This window comes from Podarcis melisellensis (assembly GCF_964234715.1).
Source record: "Podarcis melisellensis genome assembly, chromosome: 14".
Lineage (NCBI taxonomy): Eukaryota > Metazoa > Chordata > Lepidosauria > Squamata > Lacertidae > Podarcis > Podarcis melisellensis.
Window position 1 is genome coordinate 36,502,376 of NC_138546.1, and position 25,999 is coordinate 36,528,374.

Here is a 25,999-nt window from a genome sequence, read left to right on the forward strand (position 1 = left end):
GCAAAAAGGCTTATGGCACAATATTTTATGGATGACGCCATGCCTGGTGAATTCTCCAAAACGATGTCCGTGTGCATAAAAAAAAAGCCCCAGGAAAAAAATTATAAAACCGAACACTGCCTTTAAATGCTTGCTTGTACAAGAAATTGTTAGCCATGTACCTGAACTTCAGCAAGGAGGATACCTGTCTAATCTCAGTTGATAGGAAGTTTCACAGGCCCACTAAACTGAATTCACCACCCTCCCACCTGCCACCTTCTTTCATGGTAGGTGGAGGGAATATCTATTGGAGGCTTAGGAACATAGGAAGCTGCCTTCTACTGCGTCAGACTGCAGCTCAGTATTGTCTACCCTGATGCACAGATTTTCTTCAGGGTTTCAAGACAGGCTCCTCTCCCAGCTCTACCTGTATTCAAAGCAGATGATCTACCCCTGAGCTAAGGCCTCTTTCCCGATGCTCCCAGACGCTCAGTTCTCATAACAAATCTATTTGCTCGTCACAATTTATGAGATGCCAGTCATTGCATAGCAGTCCTGAGGCAACTGTCTGAGGCCTAATCCAGGCGCCTGAAGAACCAAAGGAGCCTTTTCCTTTCAGCTTCCCTGGATGTTCTGCCAGTCCAGTAATAATAACCAGCAGCAGATGTGAATCTTTCATGGCGTGTGAGAGAAAGGGCTGGGTTGGGGATTGCAAGGCACATTCATGGTCCACCCCACCCCCCTTGAAGATAGATCTCTCAGCTTGGAGCCAGTTTCTTGAAAAATGAGAAACGTTTTCTCTGGTGTACATGTTCATGTTCAACCTTGTTTTCTTTTGCCATCAGGGGAGACTGGCTCCATGTTGCTTTGTGTTACCCAAAGGGAACAGCGTTCACTGTTGTGGGGGACATTTACCAGCGGCAGACGGGGAGAGCGCACAGCGTCATGCGCTACCAGGCGGCCTCATCCCACCATAGTGTGTTGAATGGGACTGATGAACGGCTCTTTTATTTTGACAGGACATCAGGGTGAGTGATCCTGTCTACCCGGCACCTTTTCCTTTGCTGTTAGTGCTGCCAGTGAGTTGCAAAAACCTGTATTGCATGCACCTAATCCCTGTCATCTGAGAAAACATAAAGAAAAGAACATAACCTGCCTTATACTGAGTCAGCCTGTTGGTCCTCTCCATGGTTTCAGATATAATAATAATTTATTATTTATACCCCGCCCATCTGGCTAGGTTTCCCCAGCAACTCTGGGCGGCTTCCAGAAAAATATTAAAATACTGTAATACATCAAACATTAAAAGCTTCCCTAAACAGGGCTGCCTTCAGATGTCTTCTAAAAGTCTGGTAGTTGTTGTTCTCTTTGACATCTGATGGGAGGGCATTCTACAGGGCGGGCGCCACTACCGAGAAGGCCCTCTGCCTGGTTCCCTGTAACTTGGCTTCTTGCAGTGAGGGAACCGCCAGAAGGCCCTCAGAGCTGGACCTCAGTGTCTGGGTGGAACGATGGGGATGGAGACGCTCCTTCAGATAACTCTGCCAGTCCTACCTGGAGTTGCCAGGGAACCTTTTGCATACACAGCACAAGTTCCACCCCTGAGCCATCGCCCTTCCCTAAAGAGCAAAGATGTATCAGGTCAATCTCTACCACCAATGGGCCATGGTTCACAGGCAAACTTGTGTGCCCTATTGCCCCGCATCACTTTCAGGGGCCTGTGTGTCAGGAACTCCTGCATGGGCAGTCTTCTCCATTTGCATTGGTGGAGAATCTATAGCAGAGAAATCCCCGCTGTGCACTGGAAGCCCAGAGCAATCGACAGACTCAAGACATTAAAAGCCATGCATGCTCCTATTTTGTGTAGGCTGGGAGCTCATTCTTGTCCCTGCTAAAATGTAACAGAAGATCACGTTTTTCATATATATTTTAATTGTCTTAGTGATGGTGCATGCAATAAGGATTAGTACATGGGTAGGCAAACTAAGGCACGGGGGCCATATCCGGCCCAACCACCTTCTAAATCTGGCCTGCGGACGGTCCGGGAATCAGCGTCTTTTTGCATGAGTAGAATGTGTCCTTTTATTTAAAATGCATCTCTGGGTTATTTGTGGGGCATAGGAATTCTTTCTTTCTTTCTTTCTTTCTTTCTTTCTTTCTTTCTTTCTTTCTTTCTTTCTTTCTTTCTTTCTTTCTTTCTTTCTTAATATAGTCCAGCCCCCACAAGGTCTAGGGGACAGTGGACCGGCCCCCTGCTGGAAAAGGTTGCTGACCCCTGGATTAGTAGTTATTCTGCTAATAAGCCTGTATTAGCTCTGGGCTAGCATAGGACACACAAAGGTGGCTTATGCCAACTCAGACTATTGGTCTGCCTGCCTCAGTATTGTCCACACCTAGGCTGCCAAACAGGGATTTCTTCCATGCCTATCTGGAGATGCTGGGGACTGAACTTGTATGCATAGCATGTGATGTACCACAGAGTTACTGTGCTTTCCGTACGGCCCCAGTGCTATCATGGCCTATGTGCTGCACATGTGTTTATTTATGTGTCCCCAAGCTCAGTTATGAACTTTTGGTGCTTCTCTGGTATCAATAATAAAGAAGCTTACTAATAATAGTAACAGCTACATATGTTTGGTCCACAGTGTAAACCACATGCTTGTAGTTAAATTTTTATTTTTAAGCCCACTGTGACTGGAGGGGAGACAATAGAATCATCTGCTGAAGTAGGGTTTGGGTTTTTTTTTTTAAAGGGCAAATGTACACCGTGTTCAAAAATGTATTTTCTGCATCTGCATTGCTTCACTCTGACCACGGAGGCTGCGTTCGATTTATGAATGCCGAGTTAAAAATAGAACCTTGAGTTCTATGTTTAGACGCAACACCATTGACCCGTCAAGGCTTGGAGTGCATTGCATGTCCCAGACCAGAAAGGACTCTCTTGTACCTGCAACTTTCACAATGAGAGTTGAGAAAGGCTTGTTTTTGCCTAGTCCTTCCTTGTAGAACTGTATGTCGCGTTATCCCAAATTATGTAAACTTGTTGTTTACCAGCGTGTGGATTTTACTAGTTGCAGTTATTTATGAGGACGTGTCATCTGTTGTCCTTAAGAGCTCAGCACATGGATTTGATTATTATTTTTATCTATTTTGGCTGTGGCCTGAATGGAATCCGCAAGGGTTCAGCAAGTTTACTAAGTAGCAGCAAATTACGGCTGGTTTCTTTACTTCTTTTTTTTAGGTTAACAGAACCAGGTGAGATTTTTTTTTTTTTTTGTAGCTTATGTTGAGAGTGAATTTTCCTCTCACTTTTTTCAGGTACATCTTAATGCATGATAATAATAGATAACACTATTAATTGCTTTAAATCAATAATTCATATTTTTTTAAAGAGTATTAAATTATCATTATCATTATTATCTTACTCATCCTTCACCAAAAGGTCTCATGGCAGGTTATAGCACATGAAAACAAAACGCAAACCCCAACCATAATCACAAAATCAATTGCCCATGCAACACTTTACAGCAAGGACACTAAAATAAATTCTTCGATTTTTAAGGGTCAAGATAAAGAGGTGCATCTTCAGCAGCCAGCAGGAGCTGAAAACAGGTGGTGCTAGGTGTCCCTCTATGAGGAAGGAGTTCCACATCTTTGGAGCCATTACTGAGAAGGCCCTGGCATAAACTACTGTGCGCTCTGCCCTCCAACCTGAACTTACTGCTGATCTTAATCCTTCGGCTGGTCTATAGGGAAGGAAGCTTCCTCCTATGTATTGCTAAGAGAAGGAGTTTCAAACTGGGAAGTCTCTGGGTTTTAATTTTGCTTCTACCATGAACTCACTAAGTGTGAAGCCTAGGTTCAAGATGATGCAACAAACCAGATTCAGGTTTGTTTTGTCTACACTGAGTCAGCCACAGGAGTGGAGGAGGAGTGCTGCAGGAACTCTCTGAGTTGCATGCAACAGCACACTGCTGCTCATTCACACTAAACCGTAGCTTTGCTTTAAACTACGGTTTAGTGTGATGTGTGAACTTGACTAGCAACTGTGGTTCAATTTCCCCCCTTTGTCATGCTCTTCATATTAATAGGTATCTCTTTGTCCAACTTCAAGCACATGAAACTCTGAAGGGCCACAGCTACTGCTCTCAACGCGGCTGCGAACGCCTTAAAATAACAGCCTCGATGCCCGCAGGACGTCCCTGGAGTTGTGCTCCTAATCCCTTTTTGGAAAAAGACATCGGAAGGAAAGCTTCACAGCCTGCAAGAATTCAGCACCAGGCTGTGCCTTGCAGTCAATGTGGGGCTCCTTGGGTACAGTAGAGTTCTTCTTTCATTGGGTGAATTGGGACAAGGATAGGTGTTCTATGGGAATTCTTGGGGAGAGGCCCCTGGCTCCCATTGCCCCTCCCTCACATTGAGGCCCATTCTGACCAAAATGCCTGGTTCTTAAGCTGGGGCCTCAGTATGGCAGTCTAATACAGTCATACCTCATGTTACATCCACTTCATGCTACGTTCTTTCAGGTTACATCCTGCAGCAACCCGGAAATACTGGAAAGGTTTTGTCACTTCTGTAGGACAAAAGGTCCCCTATACAATGGTACCTCTGGTTGTGAACGGGATCCGTTCCAGAGGCCCGTTCGCAACATGGAAAGAGTGCAACCCGCAGCGTCGTGTCTGTACATGTGTGGGTTGTGATTCGCCGCTTCTGGGTTTCGTCGCTCACGCATGCACAGAAGCACAAAATGATGTCACGTGCCTGCGCAGAAGTGGCGAATCGCAACCTGCGCATGTACAGACGAGCCGCTGCAGGTTGCGGTCTTGTCATGTTGCGAACAGGGCTCCGGAACGGATCCCGTTCGCATCCAGAGGTACCACTGTATAGGGGACCCTGTGTCCTACTTTAGAGAACAGTCTTCCATAGTAAGGGCTGAACAATCCCAGGTCCTGGTTCAAGATGCAAAACCAGTAAAAGGGAGGGGAGAGTAAGTTTTCCTTCGACACTTAGCAGCACTTGAGCTGAGCAGACAGTAACCAACGGCTACTGAAGCGGTTTGAAGTAAAATAAGATAAGATGCAAAAGAGGACTGACTCAGTAAAGAAAAAGCCATAAAACCATTTCTACAATTGTTGAACTTTTGTTTGTTTTTTCATAAAATGACTGGGTCAACCTTCAGTAGCAGCCTTCTTAAGCAAACATCTTCAATAGCGGCCTAAATGTCAAAATACAAGGTGCTTGTCTAATTTTAGTTGGTAACTGATTCCAGAGGGTTGGAGGTGCCACACTAAAAGCCTGCCACCTAGTACATACCAAGGACACTTTGGGGCATGTGTCACCCTTAGCAGTACCCCAACTACGGAGTGCAGGGATATGTTGTCCGCTGCCACTCTCCTGGGCTCCAATCCCTGTAATTTCATCCTGAATATTACTGAAAGTTTTTAAAAATAATTTCTAGAATAGTTGTGCAAACTATACTTTCCTTTCTCTATTGTACATGGGTAATTTCGTTTTGTTGTAGCCAAACAACAGCCCATGAGAATTGTATTTTATACAGAAGAATTGCAAATGCATCCTAAATATATTATAATCTGTGGAAAATACCTTGCTTGCAAGCTCTTAGCAAATGTAATTAAAATTCCTTTGGAAACTTGAGTCCCAGGCAATTAACAGTTCTTCTGATTCAATAATGCAGTACAGCTAATCTCCTCATGCTAATCCGAGCAAGCTCCTGTTATTCCTAGAACCTTTTATTTATTGAACTAAATTTGCAAGAAATAATTGGAATTGTCAGGTAAAAACATTTTACAATAATAAAAATTAACTGTAAAAGAAGAAGATTAAATCACTTCAAACATCTATGTGGATAGGCTTGCCTGAACAAAATTATTTTAAGCAGGTGTTGAACATGCATAATGAAGACGTCTTCCCGGTGTCAATAGGAAGGGGGTTCCAAACTGTAGATGCTGCCACCCTTAAAAAAAATTAATTTCTTACAAGTGCGGGACAAGTAGTATATGGCAACTGTAAGAGTGCCAGCTCCACATATCAAAGAAGTCAAGTGAGCACATAAAGGGGTCAGGCAATCCTGCAAGTAATTGTATTTACAGTTATCACTCAGAGTTGACAAATTGTTAAATGATTGTTCTCTCCTCCCTGCACCTTACACTTGTGAAAACAACCCAAGGTGGTAATTACGGAATATCATTCTTGTATTGATCCTTATCTTGCTACAAGCATCAGAGATATTTCTTAGCCTTTCTGCTTTTGTCACTTTCTTCCCCGTCCCGCATCTCAGATACAGATAGGTAGCCGTGTCGGTCTGCCATAGTCAAAACAAAATAAAAAAATTCTTTCCAGTAGCACCTTAAAGACCAACTAAGTTAGTTCTAGGTATGAGCTTTCGTGTGCATGCACACTTCTTCAGATACACTGAAACAGAAGTCACCAGACCCTTCATAAACCCAGATGCCAACTTTGCTGCCACATACACCCGGACAACACCATTACTGGCCCCAACAACATCACACATACCATCTCGGGACTATTTAACTGATCATCGTCTAACATTGTGTATGCCATCAAATGCCAACAGTGTCCTTCAGCTCTTTATATTGGACAAACAGGCCAAACCTTACGCCAAAGAATAAACGGACATAAATCTGACATTAGGAATCACAAGACAGAGAAACCAGTAAGAGAACACTTCAATCTCCCTGGACATTCTATACAAGATCTCAAAGTAGCTGTTCTATTACAAAGGAATTTCAGAAATAGACTGGAAAGAGAAGCTGCTGAATTGCAACTTATTACCAAACTTAAAACCATGGAGAGACCTGGTCTGAACAAAGACATTGGATTCTTATCTCATTATACATGACAAAGCCATTTTTCACCTTCTCACCCCTTGCTTTTTCCTGTAAGACCTATTGCAGTCGTTAAGAGTCGTCAACAGGCTCATCACAGCTATCTGCCAATCACCCATTCCCACCACCCTTCTGAGTAAAACCCCTCCCCACCTTCTCACTATATAGAAGGGTCTGGTGACTTCTGTTTCACCGCATCTCAGAGTTCATTGCTTGAAAGGCAGGATCTCCCATTGCTATGGCAGACTGAAGATTATCCAGAGTCAAACTGATTCTTGGGTTTTCTCCTTCCTCGCCTTGTGCTGAGGCCCTTTCCGCAGGCCCTATTAGCTAGAGACACGGTGTGGTGGGGTGTTGATCCAGTGGTCTCCTTTGTGTACCCCGTGACCCTTCGCCTGATTTCAAAAAGCTCTCTGCAAGTGATCAGTTTAGACCTCTGGGTGGGGAGGAAAGGGGCTTGAGGCAGAAAAAGAAACAGCAGGCTTTTGCTGTGTGCACACTAGGCCGTGAAAGAACATCCTTTCCTCAAAGAATTATGGGCATTGTAGCTTAAGGGTTGCTGGGAACACTGGTGGAGGAAGAGGAGTGCAGGGGGAGCACACCACCCCCGGCAGTGCAACCCCAGTGGGGTGCCATCGTGGCTGCTCCCCACCCGCGCTGGGTGCCACGCCCCTGCAGGTGGCGCACCACGCCCCCAGGATGCGTGCCAGCCCCGCCCCCTTCTGCTCTCCTCGTCCTGGTTCCGGAGCATGGAGCTCCGCCACTGGCTGGGAATGGTAACCCCTCTTTGAGGGGCAAACAACAGTACCCAGAATTCTTTGAGGGAGAGAATGTGCTTCCAGTGTGCTCTAATGGTATAGTGTGTATGCAGCCAGAGAAAGGGAAGGTGGGCTCAGCCCTGTCTGTGGTTGGCATTCGACCGCTGACGGATCATCCTTGAAGGAATGCAGCCCGTGAGAGAAAAACGGTGCCCACCCCTGCCCTACAGGGAAACAGTGTGCTCTGCGGCTGCCATGAGTGTCCCAAATTGCAGTTGCGCAAAATTGCTACCCTTAAACCATCTGCAGAATGATGTACCCTCTGACTTCATTTTTAGGAATATAATTGCCATGTTGGGTCATTTGAAAGGCCTAGTGTTGTTATGTGAGGGAGCCACACAACAAATGCCCCTATTGGCCTGCCCCCAACACTCTGTGAATCCCATGCATATCCATGTATGAGTCCCTAGAGCTTGCTGACAAATTTTCCAGTCTGTACAGGAGTCTGTAAACTTGGTTCCTCCATATGTGCCAGAGTATAAATGCAGATACTGTCATACGTGTGGTATAACTATTGTGCAGAGGCAACCAGTTCATAAAACCAGTGCCTTTATGTGATCCTTTGCTTGGTTGCAAGCATTTTGGGGGTGGGTGGGGCTGGTCTGTTATACACACACCCCTGCAGGCTGTTGCATGTGGTCTGCCAACCTTTTGAACCGAGCTGTTTTCTCTTGAAGTCTCCCAGCAACTGTGAATGAGGTCGTCACCCTGACCACAGGCATTCCATCCAGTGTACTAATAGCAAATGCATTTTCTCTCGGCGCAAATCCTCTTGTAGCCAAAATGGCATACAGGAGGGGGAAGTATCTACAGCCTTTGGGGAAGCCCCAAGGGATTTGCAGAAGCACAAAAAGATAAAAATGGTGAGGAGGGAGAACCCTCAAATAGGCGTAAAGAGGACTGAGTGTGCTCAATGGCATTGACGGTTGGGGCGGGGGGGCCAGCAGATACAAAACAAGGGGGAGAGAATAGGATGGAATATCTTGGGGAAGTCCATGATTGTCTGGACCCCTGAACAGGAATATGGTGGACGCTAAGGTTGCGAACGTGATCCATGCAGGATGCACGTTCACAACCAGAAGCGGTGTGACTGCGCATGCGCAAGTTGCAATTTGGCGCTTCTGTGCATGCGCAAACGTGATTTAGCACTTCTGCACATGTGCAACCGCCGAAACCTGGAATTAACTGTTCTGGTACTTCCGGGTTTCGGCAGGTCCGTAACGCGAAAAAACGCAACTTGAAGTGTCTGTAACCCGAGGTATGACTGTACTCCACAGTGTGCCATTTTGCTGCAGGTTCACCTCCAAGGGCTGTCTCTTGAGCTGAGTACACAACATGCATGTAAACCACACTTAAAGCACATCTAAAGAACACCCTATCCCACTCCCAAGAATTCTGAGAACTGTAGTTTAAGGGTGCTGGGAATTGTAGCTCTGTGAGGGAGAATTCTTTGGGTCAAGTCATGTGCACACTTGGAAGTATTTTATTTTATTTTGTTTTATTATTTTTTTGCAGCTAGGCCTGTGTTCAGCCTTTTCTAGAGTAGCCATTCACGGTTCTCCACTGCTTTAAATGGTTTTTATATTACCGCACACCGCCTTGATATTTTACGAGAGGAACAGTAACATAAGCACTTTCATTCAAAAATAAAACAATTTGTTTCCAGCTGTTGGCCGCTGAGGGAGTTACTCTCCCTGAAATTTGTCTGTCTCTCAGGCTCAAGGTAGCTTTCAGTGGTCTTGATTTATCTTAATCCTTGGTGATGACTTCTGCCAACCCCAGCCAGCATAGCCCAATGGTAGGGGGGGAGGTGATGGGGGTCTTTGCCTGACAACATCTGGGAGCCTGCAGTAACATCCCAAGGCAATGAATGTCGTGTGTTTAATCTGAGGTGGCAATTCTTCCTTTATAATTGCAGGTTGCTGTTACTAGTACACCTTCAGTTAGATACCTTCGGATCCAAATCCAGTCTGTCAGAAGAGCAGACCTGGAGAACTACTCAAAGGCGGCTTTTATTAAGGTATGTGCAAACAGGCATGGCAGCTTTACCAAATGCATTACAGTGAGAGGCAGAGGGTTAAAGTCCTTCAGAGGGTCATATTCAGGCCTGGGAGAAGTGTGCAGTTGTTATCTCTCTATCTAGCTTTCATGTGCATGCACACTTCTTCAGATACAAAGAAGCGTATCTGAAGAAGTGTGCATGCACACAAAAGCTCATACCAATTACAAACTTAGTTGGTCTCTAAGGTGCTACTGGAAGGAATTTTTTTATTCTGTTGTGATTTTTGCATCGCACACACGATGCACGATACATTGCCAGGTCAAAAATTATGAAACCGATATCACGATATGGACTTCAAACTACCTTTGGATGATATAACCCCACCCTCACCAAGATGGCTGGAAGGATAAATGGGTGGGGTCTGATGTGCACCAGGGAAGGGCCACCTGTGGCCTTGCAAATGATGATGGACTCAATGTGCGTGACCCCATCACCAGTGGTTGGGGATGATGGGATTTGTAGTCCAGCAACTTCTAGAGGGGTTCTCAGTCCTTGTTCTAGGATGCCCTCATCCCTTTGCGAAAAGGGTGAGATAAAGTGAAATACAGTGGTACCTTGGTTTACGAACCTAATCCCTTCCAGAAGTCTGTTCTTAAACCAAGGCACACTTTCCCTAATGAGACCTCCCACCACTGGTGCCCTTCCACTATTTGGATTCTGTTCTTAGACTGAGGTAAAGTTCTCAAACCAGGACACTATTTCCGGTTTCACGGAGTTTATAAACCGAATCGTTCTTAAACCGGACTGTTCTTAAACCGAGGTACCATTGTAACACACAAATTTCCCAGACTGTTCCTTGCATTTGACAAGAGCTTAGCTTAGTTAAGTTCCAACTGTAGACTGGAAACTGCCACACAGGACCCTTTGATATTTGCATACAGACTGCCTGCAGCTAACTCTGCCCTTTTCTGTGTTGCAGGTCAACGACGACCTTTTCTTGTTCCATGGCCAGGGGATACTTTTCCTGGTTCTAGACGCATGCTCGGGCACAGTTGTGAGCCGGCAGCATGTTGATGCAGCCGCCGCTTCAAAGGCTGCCAGCACCGTAACCAATTATGTTGAAACGACTATAAACGAGAGGTGGGTGATGGAGCAAGAGTTTGCTGCATGGGGGTGGGGGGGTTGGCAGGAGGGAAATGACCTACTTTTTTGCAACTTGAAATGTATGCCTGGAAGAATCTGACGGAAGCTAATGAAAACTTCAAACTATGTGTGTCTCAAAAGGCTGCCTCCTAGGTCACGGCGGGTGGAAAGCTGGCAGCGACATAGGAGCTGGCAGCCACTGTGAAGTTAATGGCTGCTTTTCCACCAAACGATAGATAAGAATGGTTTTTTGTCGTCTTATTAAGCATTCTCGATTCTGTAACTTTCACCAAGTGCCCAAGTCTACAATTTCCCAGCAGCCAATAATTCTCTCTCTCTCTCTTTCTTTTCCATTTCTGAATCTTGTCCTATTTATTTCTGCCAGGTTCTCCTTTTTTTCCTCTCCCTCTCTTTTTTGGACAGATTAAAATCAGAGGTGCTGTGCTGCTAGACTTTCGAATAAAACTTGGTATGAGATTTCCCCCACCCTAACCTCATTTTCTCTCCCCCCCCCAGCTTTCTCCTCTTTTTTAACACAAGTTGCAGACTGGACTTGCCCCGTCTGTCTGCCCTGCGGAGTCTTTTTGCAACTTGGATGTGTTTTAAGAAGTGGAGCGGGATCCTCTCCCTTTCTGCATCTGTTCCACATTCCTTGTGGTTTCTTCTGCGTCGCCACATAAACATGGAACAACAGCGGTTTATAGACACACACACACACACACACACAAAAACCTCTGGCTGCAGGCAAAAGCAGGCCAAATAACCTGAAAACAGATTTCTCTTCCAGGACGTTCCAGAGCAGTTCATGGCCGCAGACCTGACTCATCTGCAGCTATCACATCTCAGTGTATAACTTGCAGTCATGAGGCGTTGGAAGCACTTATTATAGTGCCATTTGCCCTTGACATGCATTCTGTAGCAATGCTGATGAGGGTTTTAAATCCAACTATAAAGGGTTGTGTTCCACAACAGAGCTTCCCCTCTTGGGCACCCTTGGCATACATCACACACACACACACCCCCGGCCCAAATTTGCTCCAGAGGGTTTGGGGAACTTCCAGAGCAGATGTCAGGGAGAGGGAAGAGAAATTCCATTGTATAAGTAGAACCTGTGGCTTTTTGAGAAGCAGTCCCCACTGATGAATATAAGGCAGATGCCAACACTTTGGGGGTTCTGACTGCTTTTGAAGAATATAAGGCAGATGCCAACACTTTGGGGGTTCTGACTGCTTTTGAAGACATAGGTTTGTCGCCAGCTTTAGTATGAATAAGGTTGGACACAACCGATTTTTATTCTGCTAGGCCTTTCTAGCAGGATAATCCTGGCCTGGTTGCTATTTATTCTGGAACTGTATAATGTTGTTTTAATAGGACTTCTTCTGGTTATTGCTATTGTGTTATATTTATTTCTGTTTTGTGCATCACTTCAATGTCCTTTTGAATATTTATTATGATGATTTATTATCGCTCACTGGGGCAAGATGGCTTGAGCATCCTGGCTCGACTGCACTGGCTGCCAATTAGTTTCCAGGCCCAATTCAAAGTGCTGGATTTGACCTATAAAGCCTTAAATAGCTCAGTACCACAATATCTCAAAAACTGCCTTTTCCCAATATGACTTGACCAAGTCCCTGCAATCATCACCTCAGGCCCTTCTTCGTATGTCTCCTCCACAAGAGGCCCAGAGGGCGCCAACATGAGACAGGGCCGTTTTTGTGGTGGCTCCGCTCTTATGGAATGCTCTCCTCAGGGAGGCTTGCCTGGTGCCTTCGTTCCGTATCTTTAGCTGCCAGGCAAAAACGTTCCCCTTCTCTAGGCCTTTGGCTAGAGAAATTTATATATTGCATACTTTGGCTACAATCTATGGCCTTTTAAACTGTGTGTGGAGGGGGGTTATTGTTTTTCTTTGCTATTATGGTATGCATTGTTGTGGTAAACCACCCTGTGATCTTCAGCTGAAGGGTAGTACAGAAATTTGATTAATAATAATAATTATTAATAATAATATATCCTGCCGTTGCTCCCAAAGGAGACCACTGCAGCAAGCAATTAAAACTGCAGCAACAGCATCTTAGTTGTTGCTGCCGTTTTCAAGTTTAACATTTATTGCACATTTCAAGCACTATTTGTTAATAAAGGCTACTAACGTCATATGAATAGGTGCCTGAGATGATGTTATGTAACCTGAGGGATTTGAACTCGCGCCTTCCCAGGTTAAAGCCCATGCAGTATTTGCTGCTTTGTACTAATTCTAATAAGTATAGCCTTGTTTACATCCCGCCTTTCTTCTAAGAAGATCAAAGCAGCAAGATCAATTGGCTTAGCCAATTTTGTCCTCATTAACAACCTTGTGGCGTTGACTAGGCTGAGAGACAGTGACTTGTCCTAAAACACTCACTGGTGTTTGTGGAAGAGCAGGAACTGGAACCAGTATATCTTTGTCTGAATGTCCAACACCAGCCTTTATATAATCCTTGCAGTTGTGGGGGCAGGATGGGAGGGAAATTTTTTGTCATGCGAGAGGTTTCTTTTGTTGGTCTGGCTTGTAGTGTTAGCCTGTCATTCCTTGCTTTTTAGCCAGAACTTGCTGGTGACTCAGTGGGAGCTGGGAGCAAGGCAGAGGCGGAATATAAAAGGTGTTAAGATCCTGTGGGAGGAACCAGATATCACAATTCTGGTTCAGAAACCACATTTAGCCAGCTATACAAAGCTTCGGGGAGAAGGATATAAAAGGTTAAGGAAGGCCTAACTCTTCAAGATCGGGGGGGGGGGGGCGGCGGCTGCCTTTCCCTAGGGGGTTAAGGAAAAAGGGGTTGTAGCACTGAGGGCTGTCTTGTCACCAACATTACTATTTTTAGTCACTTTATCATTTAAATTTATATATTGCATACTTGCCAAAATGGCTTCTAAGATGTTTACAATAATAATAAAAAACCAGACATGATTAAAATACAGAAGAAAACATCCTTCTTTAAAACGTACAATGAAATAAGCCACTCGAAAAGCATAGCAATTCACACAACAAGCTCAGAAGGTCAAGTTCAGGGGTATGCTTGCCCTAAACAGAGCCGGCGGCATGCCAATGGTGATGGGCAGGATGGACTTAGCAGGAGTTAGGGCAGTAGTAAAGAGTGTGAGTGCAAGGGAGAGACTCTCTGAGATTTGTGACAACTGGCTGGCTAAATCCCTGCCTGATATACCTGACATTCTTGCTAAGTTAAGATTGTGACACAATCCCTGCCTTATTGCTGCTGTGGGCTAAGTGGAGCTTATGCTTATCACTTAATTCTGGGGGTCGTCTTGTGTAAGGCTTTCCTTGAACTATTAACAATTCCTGGGGAGAGAAAGAGGATGCCATTCTTCCCATCGTGGTATGCATGCTACTGTTCTGTTCTCTTCTTCTCTTCCAGATCTATTGTTCTTGTGTGTACTAGAGACCCTGCCAAAGTCATGGGAACCTCTTTAATGCCTGTGTTCACCACGTTAGGTGCTGCGAAGCCGATTGCGTTCCACAAAAAAGGTGACTATATGAATTATGTGACTTTACATATGGTGAAATACAGTGGTACCTCGGGTTAAGTATTTAATTCGTTCCAGAGATCTCTGCTTTGTCTCCTATTCCACAACTTCTGGAAGCAGAGATTAAGAAGAAATGGACAATACTCCCAATGGAGGAATGTATAATGTGTCTAGAACATGGATTGCTTTTTAACTTGTTTGTAAATGGTCTCATGCTTTAAAAGAGGATTATACAAATTCATGGAGGATGAATGCCTGCTAGCCATGATTACCTCCAGAGTCAAAGACAGTGTGTTTCTGAATATCGGTTGCTGGAAACCACAGGAGGAGAGCGCTCTTGAACTCAGGTCCTGCTTGCAGGCTTTCCTTGGGCATCTGGTTGGTCACTGTGAGAACAGGATTCTGGACTAGGTGGGCTGCAGGCCTCATACAGTGGCGTAGGGTGGGTTGTCAGCACCCGGGGCAAGGCAAGTAATTTGCACCCTCTAACCCGTGGATTTGCGCCCCCTAACCCTAACCCCCAGATGTTGCGCCCGGTGCGGCCGGCCCCCCCTGCACCCCCCACGCTACGCCACTGGCCTCATAGAACAGGTTTTTCTTGTGTTCTTCTCTGTTAGATGTATGGTGCAGATGTAGCCTTTGTCACCTTCCATTTAAAAAAATAATAATTTCAGTATAATGGGAAATTCTGTAGTTCAGAAGCAAGTATGTAAGAAAAGGTGACATGGGCTTTTTGTGGTTGTGGTTCAGTATTGATCCCATTTAGTGAAAACCATTTCCAAAGTGCATGGAGAGCATTTTTAAGTGACCTTTTATTCTTCACTGCTCAAGGTTAGAAACAGACGTTTCGGGAAATCAGACACACGTCCTTGTTCAGCTGTATCCTTGAAGTTGTTTTGGTAGAGGCTCGTTTTCAGACCCAAAAGGAACAGATAAGTTTCAGATTACTCCAGATGGAATTGGCTAGCCTTGACTGCCGGGTTCTTGACAATGATGGCTGTCACTGCTGGCCTCAGTGAAGTGATTATGCCAAGGTTTGGTGCCACGCTGGTTGCACTCGGCTCCCCAAAGGTAAACCAGAAGATAAGGCTTGATTTGCTGATTCAGAAAAAGTCCTTCTAATAGACCACCTGATGCCTACTGTAGTTCCTAAGTACAGCATGAAGGCAATGGGTCTCCCCTATTTTGTTGTTGTTGTTGTTTAGTAGTTTAGTCATGCCCGACTCTTCATGACCCCATGGACCAGAGCATGCCAGACACTCCTGTCTTCCACTGCCTCCCACAGTTTGGTCAAACTCATGCTGGTAGCTTCGAGAACACTGCCCAACCATCTCGGCCTCTGTTGTTCCCTTCTCCTTGTGTCCTCAATCTTTTCCAACATCAGGGTCTTTTCCAGGGAGTCTTCTCTTCTCACGAGGTGGCCAAAGTATTGGAGCCTCAGCTTCAGGATCTGTCCTTCTAGTGAACACTCAGGGCTGATTTCCTTAAGAATGGATAGGTTTGATCTTCTTGCAGTCCATGGGACTCTCAAGAGTCTCCTCTAGTTCTCTGTGATGGAGTTGGCAACATGGCAGAAACCTAGTGCCCCACTCCAGAATGAACAGGGGCAGGGACGGGGGCTCAATTGTATCAGGGTGAACTTCAACACATTTCAAAGCGATACCTAAAGAGGGATACCTCCCTTCAGACCATTAATAAGAGTCTAAAATGACCCAGCTGCATCACTGTTCAGAAATACACTGAGTACATTATCATGTCACAGTAAACCTTAGCTAATGGCTTGCTGTGAATGTGTCAGTCTCGCCTGCTAATGAGAAACAAGTCACTACCCCTGACTTACTGTTGCACCCAAACTTGGGGAGTCAGGATTGTTTTACTCAAACAAGCCATGATCTGCAAACTCGGCATATTCTCATATTACCTTACTAGGCGGAACTGAATATAGGAGTAACTCAGGAAAGTAAGTGCACCTGGGCTTTTATAATAATGAGGACTCTCTTGTCAACAACTCACTTTCCAGTCTAGTAACCTGAAGAGTCAGGAAGTTGAAGTCCCTTATCACTAACCTGTGTCGTCATCTCCCCATTGTTGGACTACAACTCCCATAATTCCTGACTACTGACCTTGCTGGATGGGAGCTGTAGTCCAATAACATCTGGAAAGCCACAAGGTCCCTACCATTGCTCTAAAGCTACAAAACCTTACGTATCTGTGTCGTTTAGGAACCAAATGCTTCATCACTCTGCTTGTTCCTCAGGCCAAACTGCAAAGTTATGCTGAAGCATCCTTCTCTGGCATTCCATTCTGCAGCGCTTTTTCTTTTGAAGTTCAAGTGCACAAGTGGAGTCGGTCCCAGGGGTCATGTAAGGACAAGGACATGTTAGCCCCCTCGCTATTGCAGTTGGAGAAAGGGGGTGCAGGGTTTAGTTTAATTTTCTGAGTTTTTGTTTTGTTTTGTTTTCATTGTAAAATAGGACTGGGCATTCAATTTGAAAGGGATGTGATAAATCTGGCCTGGTGTGCAAGCAATGCCTGCTCCTGTATCATCCTTTTAGTTCGCTTGCCTTTGAACACCCTGAAAGCTGTTTTGCTGGAATCTGTTTCAAGAAGCCAGGCTGTGTGTCAGCAGGACTCTGCTCAGGCTGCTGTTGTGCAGCTGGAAATTGCTTGTCTTTTCAGAGTAACAGACTCAACAAGACCAATCCGTTCATTCTGTAAGGATCTTTGTAAAGCATCCCAGTGATCTCCCAACAGGTCAGAAAATCTGTCTCAGCTAGTCTGACATAAAAATGGTGCTTTAAATGGTATTTTGTGCAAAGGTAATTGGCATATATGCCTTATTGTACCTTGATTTTTCCCTACAGCAATTCAGTTGAAAAAGCAGGCAGGCAATATAGCCAAATTTCACTTCTTTTTCCTTTTTCTTGTAAAAATTGTAACACTCTTTAATTGATAACGCTGTCAGTCAGCCAGCTGCCTGTGGTTCAGCTTAGTTGCTTAAGAGGTCAACAGTGGACTTGGATTTTGTTTCCAGTCAGAGATTAGTAGCGTTGTTTTGCTTTTTGGTTCTGTGGTTTTCATTAGCACCACCCTTGGAAAGCTGATGCTATCGAACAAGAACTTCAGACTGAAATTCGGCCTGCCTGACGTTTACTGTCAAAATAAGGACGGGTGAATCTGTTGGTTTAGGTTTTTCTCAGTTTCTCATTTTTTTCAGTTTTAAGTTCAGTTTGATGCATTTCCACACTGGCTTGCTTTTTTTTTGATCCTAATAAACTCATTTTTGCAAGCAATTTCCCCTAATATAATGCATTTTTTGTGTTATTTTCACAAATGCAGTGCTTTTTTTCGGGAGGAACACAGGGGTATACATACCCCTAAACATTTTGTGACTCTAACGGGAGAAGAAACTAAAAATTTTAATTATTTTAGTTTCTTCTCTAGCACAGTGAATTGTCAGTTCCGTTGCTACCCCTGATGGCAGCCTCATTCCCTGTCACAGTGTTTCCTGAGTCTCAGATGGAATGAGAGTACCCCTAAACATTTTTTTAGGGGGGAAAGCGCTGTACAAATGTATTCATGCTTTGCCCTGGTATATACACTTTTCTTTCTCTTTGCAGTGCAAGAACAGCATTGCAAAATTCAGAGATGAGCTAATTCTGAAGGACAAATATGTTTCAGTCTGCATAGCTTTGGGAAGCGTGCATTAGATAGATTCACCTTAAAATGTGAACTGATACAAATTTCTCCCCCATGCCTAACTTAAAAAGTAGTCATGCTGAATTGCCTCTGTCATATCGCTGAATAGTTTAGGCACAGATGAGCTAATTTTGCCCCTGGCCCTTATTGATCGCCAAGCAACTGACTGTCCTGTCTTTGCACTTGTGTGAGTTGTGCATTCCTACAGTATTTGGCAATACAGTATTTTCCTTTTGTTGTTGGAATACAGAGTTTAGTTTCAGGTGGGGTGGCGATTAGGAAACACATTCACAAAAAATTCCTTTGTAAGCAAAAGGCACTGGACTTGTGTTAGGCGACGCTTTCCTCAGCAGTGCATAAATTCCTCAACACTGTGTTAGTGGGGCAATGTCATTCACGACTCAGAGCGCTTGGAGGAGGGACCACAGAGAAGGGGTGTTTAAACTTTCCCTGTAGTCCACATTCCATCCTAGACAAATTCCTGTCTGGATCATCACAGTTAGGCTGATTAAAAACCCATCCCCTGCCAGCTTGAAGGTGTGTGGTGGTATTTGCCCTCACGCTTGTTAATTGCATTGTCCTACACTTTTGAAAGGGGCTGTCACATTCCACATTCGAGTGGTAATGGGAGGAGGAATGCTTTCCGTATAATTACAAAACCAGGTTTTCGCCATCAGTGGATTTGTTAGACTTAGGTTGGCATCCAACCAATATTTGCAGCACGGTTGTGGCAACCTGCCCTTCCCTTAGGATCCTGCCCCCTGCCCTGCCATCATGCACTGGAGTTCGTAACAGAGGTCCAAATATGCAGATCCCATTGTACCGTGGGATTTTGCAACATTCCAATCATATTAATTCTGGCCTGTTTGCGGTATGTTGGATCACTTGCAAATCGGAATTCCCAATACAGGAACAACAGGGAAGGCATGGCAGTGCTGACCAAAGCAATCCTGATCTCCCTCTGTGCTTTGGCACAGAGCTGTCTTTCAAAACCTCTGTGTCAATAGGTATCCCGATTTCAGTAGTGTGTGAAGTTCTTAGCATTAACAGTCAAAGACATCTAGGTATGCTTTCTCCTCTGGAGGTCTCCGGCGCGATGTCCTACCTCTCAAGATACCCATGTGATATACAAGAAGTTCATGATATCATGTTGCAATTGTGGGGCACTCTTCTAGAGAAGAGTCCTTGTAAGTACATTAGGCTACTGAGCGTGGAGAACCTGTGCTCCTCCAGGTGTTTGTGGACTTCAACTCCCAGCTAGCATGGACCATGGATGATGGGATATGGGAATCCAACAACATTTAGAAGGCCACTGGTTCCCCAGACCTACATTAGGCAAAGCATCTGTGATAGCCATACTTGTGTTGTAGGCCACTGTGTGAAAGACGTTTTGGTCCCTCTTCCCAGTTTAGTTTGGGAATGGGAGAGCATCTTATCAACTCAGCATCTAGCAACTCAGTCTGCTAACAGCTGCATTTATATACAGTAAACCATGGCGGCATTCAGCTCCATTCTTGTGCTAGCACAATGGGATTCTTCCCCAACGGGTGCGCCAACTCTATACGGCTGAGGTGTCTTCGACCTCCTCAGTGTTGGGGGGTGGAGTGGAGGAGGCCGAGCGCAGAGCCAAGCATGGCACGAACTCCTCCTGAGTGTGAGAGAGGAGGAGTTGCTGGCCATTGAAACCTCACCGTGCTGGGCTCCATGCTTGGTTTCCTCCTGACAATACAACATTGTGTGTGCACCAGGTCCCCTCAATCCTAGGCACAAGGCGGTGCCTCTATTCCCCACTTTCCCCTCCCTTCTCACACCCCAGATCTTCCCCAAATCTGCTGTAGAGGGTTCGAGGAGCCCTCAGAACAGATTTAGGGGTGTGTGAGTTGGGTAGGAAAGCAAGTTCCGCTTTGGAGTAGTCAGGTGAACACTTTAAAACAGAAACTAAACAAAGCTCTACACCAGGAACAGTTCCTTCGCGTTGCCATTCTGTGTTTAAATGTAAGCAACTATAGCAGTCAGAAAGGGAGGCAGACCAAACAAGTAGTCTCCACTGTAGGAAAGCCCGTGGCAAGAAGCTCTCCAAAAAGTAGTAGAAAGCCGGATGGCATTAAGACATGTGCCATGATGTCACTACATTAGTGCATGTCTTAGCCTCTGGGAAATTCCCACTGCAGGCCTATCTGATTGGTAGTGGCAGGCAAGCTTCAGATTTGGCATGCTTCTGTCAGAGGAAAATTAAAAACAAACCAGAAATGTTGGATAACTGCTGCATATATAATCAGATTATCCTATGTGACAGTTTGAGATGGTTTCTGGGGCTGGTGGGCCCCCTAGAGTCTTGTGGGTCCTAATGCACACACCCCAGATGGCCAGCATCCACAAGTGGATATTTAATTAGTAAATAAATGAGTAGGTAAATAAAGAGTGCCACTCAGATGTTAAGAAATTTCCACTGATACTGGGATGAAAGCCAGTGTGGGCAATGGACTGGTACAGGGATTGGTATGCAAACTCTTAAGAACTGATTCACTAGCACCGGGTCCTTTTATTATGTCTGTATGATTCTATTCTTCAGATTCTGTTCAGGGGCGCTCAGATATCAGATCTGCAAGTTCACTGGCTTTAAGAAGCTTGGGCTGCAATTATGCTGAGCAATGTCCAACATAAGGGATGTTTACATTAGGTGCATGAGTATGTGATACGGAACCCGTGTCTGCTTTTGTCAATAGCTCCTCTCAGATGCATGCATGTATTCAAAAAGGTAAATGGAAATTGGTTGTCTAATATTTTGGTCCTGCTGTAAAATAAGGATTTTCTGCTTTGCTGTCATAAATAAAATTAGTACCCCTTTAGGTTATGATCAACTAATTTTATTATTTGGCAATATATAAGTGTTAGTGGATACAGAAATGATAATACGTTTCTTAACAGTTGCTAGCATAATAATATGCCACAATTTTGGGTGATGGTGGGGAATATAAACGTCATTGCTAAAGGATTGGACTTAAGGGTTTGATAGCTGGTTCATACAAGAGTTAGGGGGAAGTATGCAACCTATTTATTTATTTGAAAACCTGAGTTCATTTTTTTTTGTATATAATGGCATAATAAGTTAGAGGAATACACCTATCTTAGTGATAATATGAAAGTATCATGTAATGGTTTTATATCCATCTTTAAGTCTATGTATTCTTTATTGTTTTATTTATGGGTATGGAATATATATGCCTATATATTGTATGCATTGTTGTTTTGATATTTTCTCCTTCCATAAATACAAACCATTGTATTTATTATGAACTAAAATGCAAGGTTTGAAGAAAGAAAAAAGTTGGTTATGTGGAGAACAAATCGGTTATTGATAGTTTTTTCAAGGAATTTGATCAAGACTGCACAGGAATTTGGAAAATCTAAGATTGCAAAAATTGTAAGGATTATTGTATGTTATTTGATTATTGTCTGATAGTAAACACATCCATTCTCCCCAACTCCTCCTCTCTCTCTCTCTCTCTCTCTTTCTCTCTCTCTCCCTCTCTCTCACTGTCTCTCTCACTCTCTCCATCCCTATAGGTAGTTTTGCGATGCTCGGATATAAAGGAAACCCCAGGCCCTACTGGATTAAAATCCACAACCACGCTGCTGATCAGAAATCCGCTTCTCTCCAATATTACGTGCCCCTGATGTTGAGAGAGTACAGATGCTCAGTTGATGCAACAAAACTTCAGGACTTTGTGAAAACTGAGGAAGGCAAAACTCCACAAAGGCTAGAAAACAAACACAACTGAACCATACTTTGTTCATTGGCTTGCCTGTAAGGAGGGGGCATAACTCTTAGTCTTCTTGTTTTTATAAGATTGTAAAAAAACAACAACTTTATTTTGCAGCTAATAAATATATTCTGATATGACAAAGTGGGAGGGGAAGTGTAGTTTGTGTTTGTTTGTTTTTCAGAGCCTGTACTCTTTTCGTTTCTATTTAGAATTAGTGCTGTGGTTTAAGTCTGGCTGGAAGCCAAACCTCTATCCTGGAAGCTCTGTTCTTTAATCCTAGAAATGTGGAGGTGAGGTGCAATTAATCAGTGAAAAACAAAAATGCATTCTGCATTTGCACAGAGAAACTCTTTGTTGTCACTTCAGTGTATTCCAGGACAGAATGCTGGCATTGGCAATCTCATTATGGGCATGGGTAATGGGACGCGGGTGGCGCTGTGGGTTAAACCACAGAACCTAGGACTTGCCAATCAGAAGGTCAGTGGTTCGAATCCCCGTGACGGGGTGAGCTCCCGTTGCTCGGTCCCTGCTCCTGCCAACCTAGCAGTTCAAAAGCACGTCAAAGTGCAAGTAGATAAATAGGTACCACTCCAGCGGGAAGGTAAATGGCGTTTCCATGTGCTGCTCTGGTTCACCAGAAGCGGCTTAGTCATGCTGGCCACATGACCCAGAAACTGTACCCCGGCTCCCTCAGCCAGTAAAGCGAGAGTCAGCCACGACTGGACCTAATGGTCAGGGGTCCCTTTACCCTAACGCTAGCCCAACATTTTTTTTTTTAATGTAGCACCTCTCCCTTTCTTCTAGTTGATGTGTGTTCTCTAAATGGCAAAATCAGGAAAATGGCAGCCCATCTTGTATCTGCTCTTTCAATTGCTTTAGGGTAAATCTAGACTAGGGATGTCAGATAATTCTGTCAAAGACTGAAATGGGAGCAGACATTGCCACAATGTGCATGTTCACCCAAGGTCAGGAATGGAAATTATGCAAGCAGATACAGTATGAGCGGAATTCACTATTGTTTTTTAATCCATGAACTTAGGTAAGTAACTGTGTTTGGTGGTATTCAACTACGTTTTACTTACAGTAGACCTATTATGCTCATTCATGTTAGTGGGTCTACTCAGAATAAAACTTAATTGAATACCACTTGTTAGTTTTTGTATTGCTTTGGCATTTCCCTTCCATGGAAATGTGTTGAAAATTATGTCACCTTCAGCTAGAGCAGATAGCGAGATATATAATGTGGGTTTCAGCAGAGGCTGAACTGTAGTGGAACAGAAACAGCGCTGGTTGAGATGAACACAGGACATCCAATAATCCAGATAGTTTACATATTCTGGGCCTAAGACTAAGTTCCAATTAAGACATGCCTAGATGGAATTGCTTGCAGCAGTTCCCATAGGAACTGTCCCTATAGGATTTCCTACAAAACAAAATTACTGCTTCTGGGATCCAGGCACAAAACAGTTCATCAGTGAATGGATCTAAAGCTTAATAACATACAGTATATGACAAGAACACCTTCTAAGGTGGTGAATGTCACTGTAATAATTACATTCATTGTGCTATTGGGCTGTGTGGTGTAGTGGTTAGGGTGGTGCTCTAGGACATAGGAGATCAGGGTTCAAATTATGGAACTCACTTGGCGACCTTGGGCCAGTCACTAACCTATTTCATGGGGCTGTTGTGAGGATAAGATGAGGGGGAGAGCTATGTGTGTCTCACGTTGAACTTCTTGGAGGGATACATGATAATAAATAAATAATGGTTGGTCTCAAGAACCCTCCGTTGGGTGTGGAGCTCCGCTTGTAAAGCGAAATGGAAGGCGACAAACCCACTTACTTACTTGTCTAATCTCAGAGTAAAAGTTTCCTTTTTCCATTTAACTTGGCATGTGCCGTGCAGTGAACGATTATATAATTTTATCCATCTGCTTTGTGAATTCTGTGCTGGATTTGTAAGCATTTCAGTCTGGAATAAATTGCCCTTCGCTGGGCTCAGGCTCCTGGTTCTTTACCGTGCCATCCTATTTATATATACCTTCCAAGGAACACGATTCTTTCCCTCCCCATTTTGACTTCAGAACAACCCTGTGAGGTAGTTTAGGCAGAGAGAGAAGGATGGCTTATTCAAGGTCGCCCAGGCCCCATCTGCAATCTGCACTTTAAAGCCGTATCATACCAATTTAAACAGCCAGGACTTCCCCTAGAAGAATCGTGGGACTGGGACTTTGTTAAGGATGCTGAGAGATGTTAGGAGACCTTCTATTCCACTCACGGAGCTACAGTTTTTCAGAGTAGCTTAACAGTTAATCCTTCTTCCCAGGGAACTCTGGATATTGTAGCTCTGTGGAGAGAATAAAGGCCTCCTAATAACCCTCAACTACTTTAACAAACTACCATTCCCTGACATCTCCCAAGTCTTGCAGAGAAACACCCTGCTCTAAAACTGTGGTGGCTCACTTCTAGTCAGTGATAATTCTGCACTAAATTGGCCAATGGTACAATTCCTATGTTCCTACCAAGATCCAGAATCATCTGCAATGTTCAGGGATTTCATTGCACGTTTTAGTGGAAAATTGGTGTTGACAGAATTATCTGAAGGGGGGGAGGAAACGGTTTTGAAAACCACTGTTTTCTTTCTGGTAAGCTTATGGTCTCTTGACCCAGATGTTGTGGAACCCTGTACGTTGATGTGCATATAGAAAATGATGTTGATAGAAAGGTCTATGTTGGTTTCTGAGGCTTGTTTTGAACAAAACTGCACCTCTTATGTTCCCCCTTCCTGAGGGGGTAAATATTTTCTTCCTGTATAATTATATAGTGGGATCGTGAAGAACAACGTGAAATGGTAACTCTTGGTGAGGCTGGTGCAACACACAACTTGCTGAGTTATGGTCGCTTTTGCTGAGGTAACCAGAGTAGGGTTTCTTTTCTTTCTTTCTTTTAATTAATTTTCCAAAAAATTTAAAACACAAACACACAGACAAACAAACAAACATACATCCTATTTAAATCCTGGTAACATTATTTAGTTACTTCCTCAAATCCCCTTGGTTGAATTTCATTATATATCATTTTAACAGTTTTCCAAACTCAATTTCCCCCAAAAATTAACTTAGTCACTTAACATCTTTCATTCTTTCAAATTTGTCTTTAAACATCTTAATTTCTATCCTTACATACTTAAATCCTAAGCCTATCTGATATTTGCAAGCTTTTCTAATTAAATTATTTTGACATATTTAGCTAAATAGTCTTTAAATTTCTTCCACAGAGTAGGGTTTCTTGAACAGGTCCCATGCTTGTAGTGGGCGGAGCCACGGATGCCATTTTTGTTTTTGTACAGCAAGCTGCCTTCCACACGCAAATCAGAGATTTACACACACATCCATCCCTCTTCCATCCAGGCCAAAGCTCTCAAGGAGCACACAAGAGATATGGCCTGGGTGTCCCGAGGACTTGACAGACCTAGGGGGGGGCACATTTGAGCCCTGGGACAAAGGCTTCCTGACCCCTGCCTTTAAAAGACAGAGAAATATCCTGTTCATTTTAAGCTGAACTGTTGTTGGCCAAGTTTGGCTCCCTGGTGGTGAGTAAGTTCCCCTCTTGAGCTGGCCGTCTTGCCTGCCCGCCTGACATCATTCCACTGACTTGCTTCCAAACCACGGCACACCAATTGCTAATGCGACTCAAAAGTGTGTCAAATAAAACAGGGTTCCTTTCCCCCCTTGAGTGCTGTGTGGCAGAAGGACACCTGAGAACTGCCAGAAAGGAAACAGATTGAGGAAGGGAAGGAGAACCCAAGAGGGATTTGCTAAACAGCAGGTAAGGGAACTGTTTTTCTTCTTCTTTCCCCCTCTTTTAAGTATTTTTAGTTCTGGAGAGAGCTATCAGAGGAGACCTTGGACATATGATAACCCAAGACATTTTGCATATTTGCACTCCAGGCTTAATACTGCTGTTATATCAGCTTCCTATTTCGTACACTGTGTGCTACGATAGCCCAGCAGTAATTGCACATCCATCACAATAAATGTGTCACTGCTGATAGAAATGGGAATTCCTAAATGTACCGTATCTCGGGAGTATTTAGAGGTGGTGGAAACCAAACGATGTAGTGCACAGAATATGCATTCTTCAAATGCTTCCATACCCACTACGAATATATACCAGTTTTATACCTGTTTTGACTTTTCGCACCTTT

General features: G+C 44.1%; 2 protein-coding genes across 7 annotated transcripts in view; both read left to right on the plus strand.

The window, feature by feature from the left end:
* The window catches only part of LOC309356735 (cell surface hyaluronidase CEMIP2-like), a 100,164-nt gene extending 78,230 nt beyond the window's left edge, over nucleotides 1-21,934 (plus strand). For 2 of the 3 annotated variants that reach the window (XM_081888386.1, XM_081888387.1), the window contains 6 exons: nucleotides 825-1,007; nucleotides 4,071-4,293; nucleotides 9,582-9,683; nucleotides 10,645-10,805; nucleotides 14,219-14,328; nucleotides 21,594-21,934. In XM_081888386.1, coding sequence (XP_081744512.1) covers nucleotides 825-1,007; nucleotides 4,071-4,293; nucleotides 9,582-9,683; nucleotides 10,645-10,805; nucleotides 14,219-14,328; nucleotides 21,594-21,808 — 994 coding nt within the window. In that variant the 3' untranslated portion in view covers nucleotides 21,809-21,934. Of the gene's footprint in view, nucleotides 1-824; nucleotides 1,008-4,070; nucleotides 4,294-9,581; nucleotides 9,684-10,644; nucleotides 10,806-14,218; nucleotides 14,329-21,593 lie in introns of those variants that run through there. The other variant, XM_081888388.1, reaches the window with a different exon arrangement.
* The window catches only part of CEMIP (cell migration inducing hyaluronidase 1), a 167,154-nt gene that overhangs the window by 57,407 nt on the left and 83,748 nt on the right, over nucleotides 1-25,999 (plus strand). Inside the window, exon 1 of one of the 4 annotated variants that reach the window (XM_081888410.1) lies at nucleotides 25,057-25,620. The exons of the other annotated variants lie outside the window; for them this stretch is intronic. The gene's annotated coding sequence lies outside the window, so the exon portion shown is untranslated. Of the gene's footprint in view, nucleotides 1-25,056; nucleotides 25,621-25,999 lie in introns of those variants that run through there. 4 annotated transcript variants of the gene reach the window in all.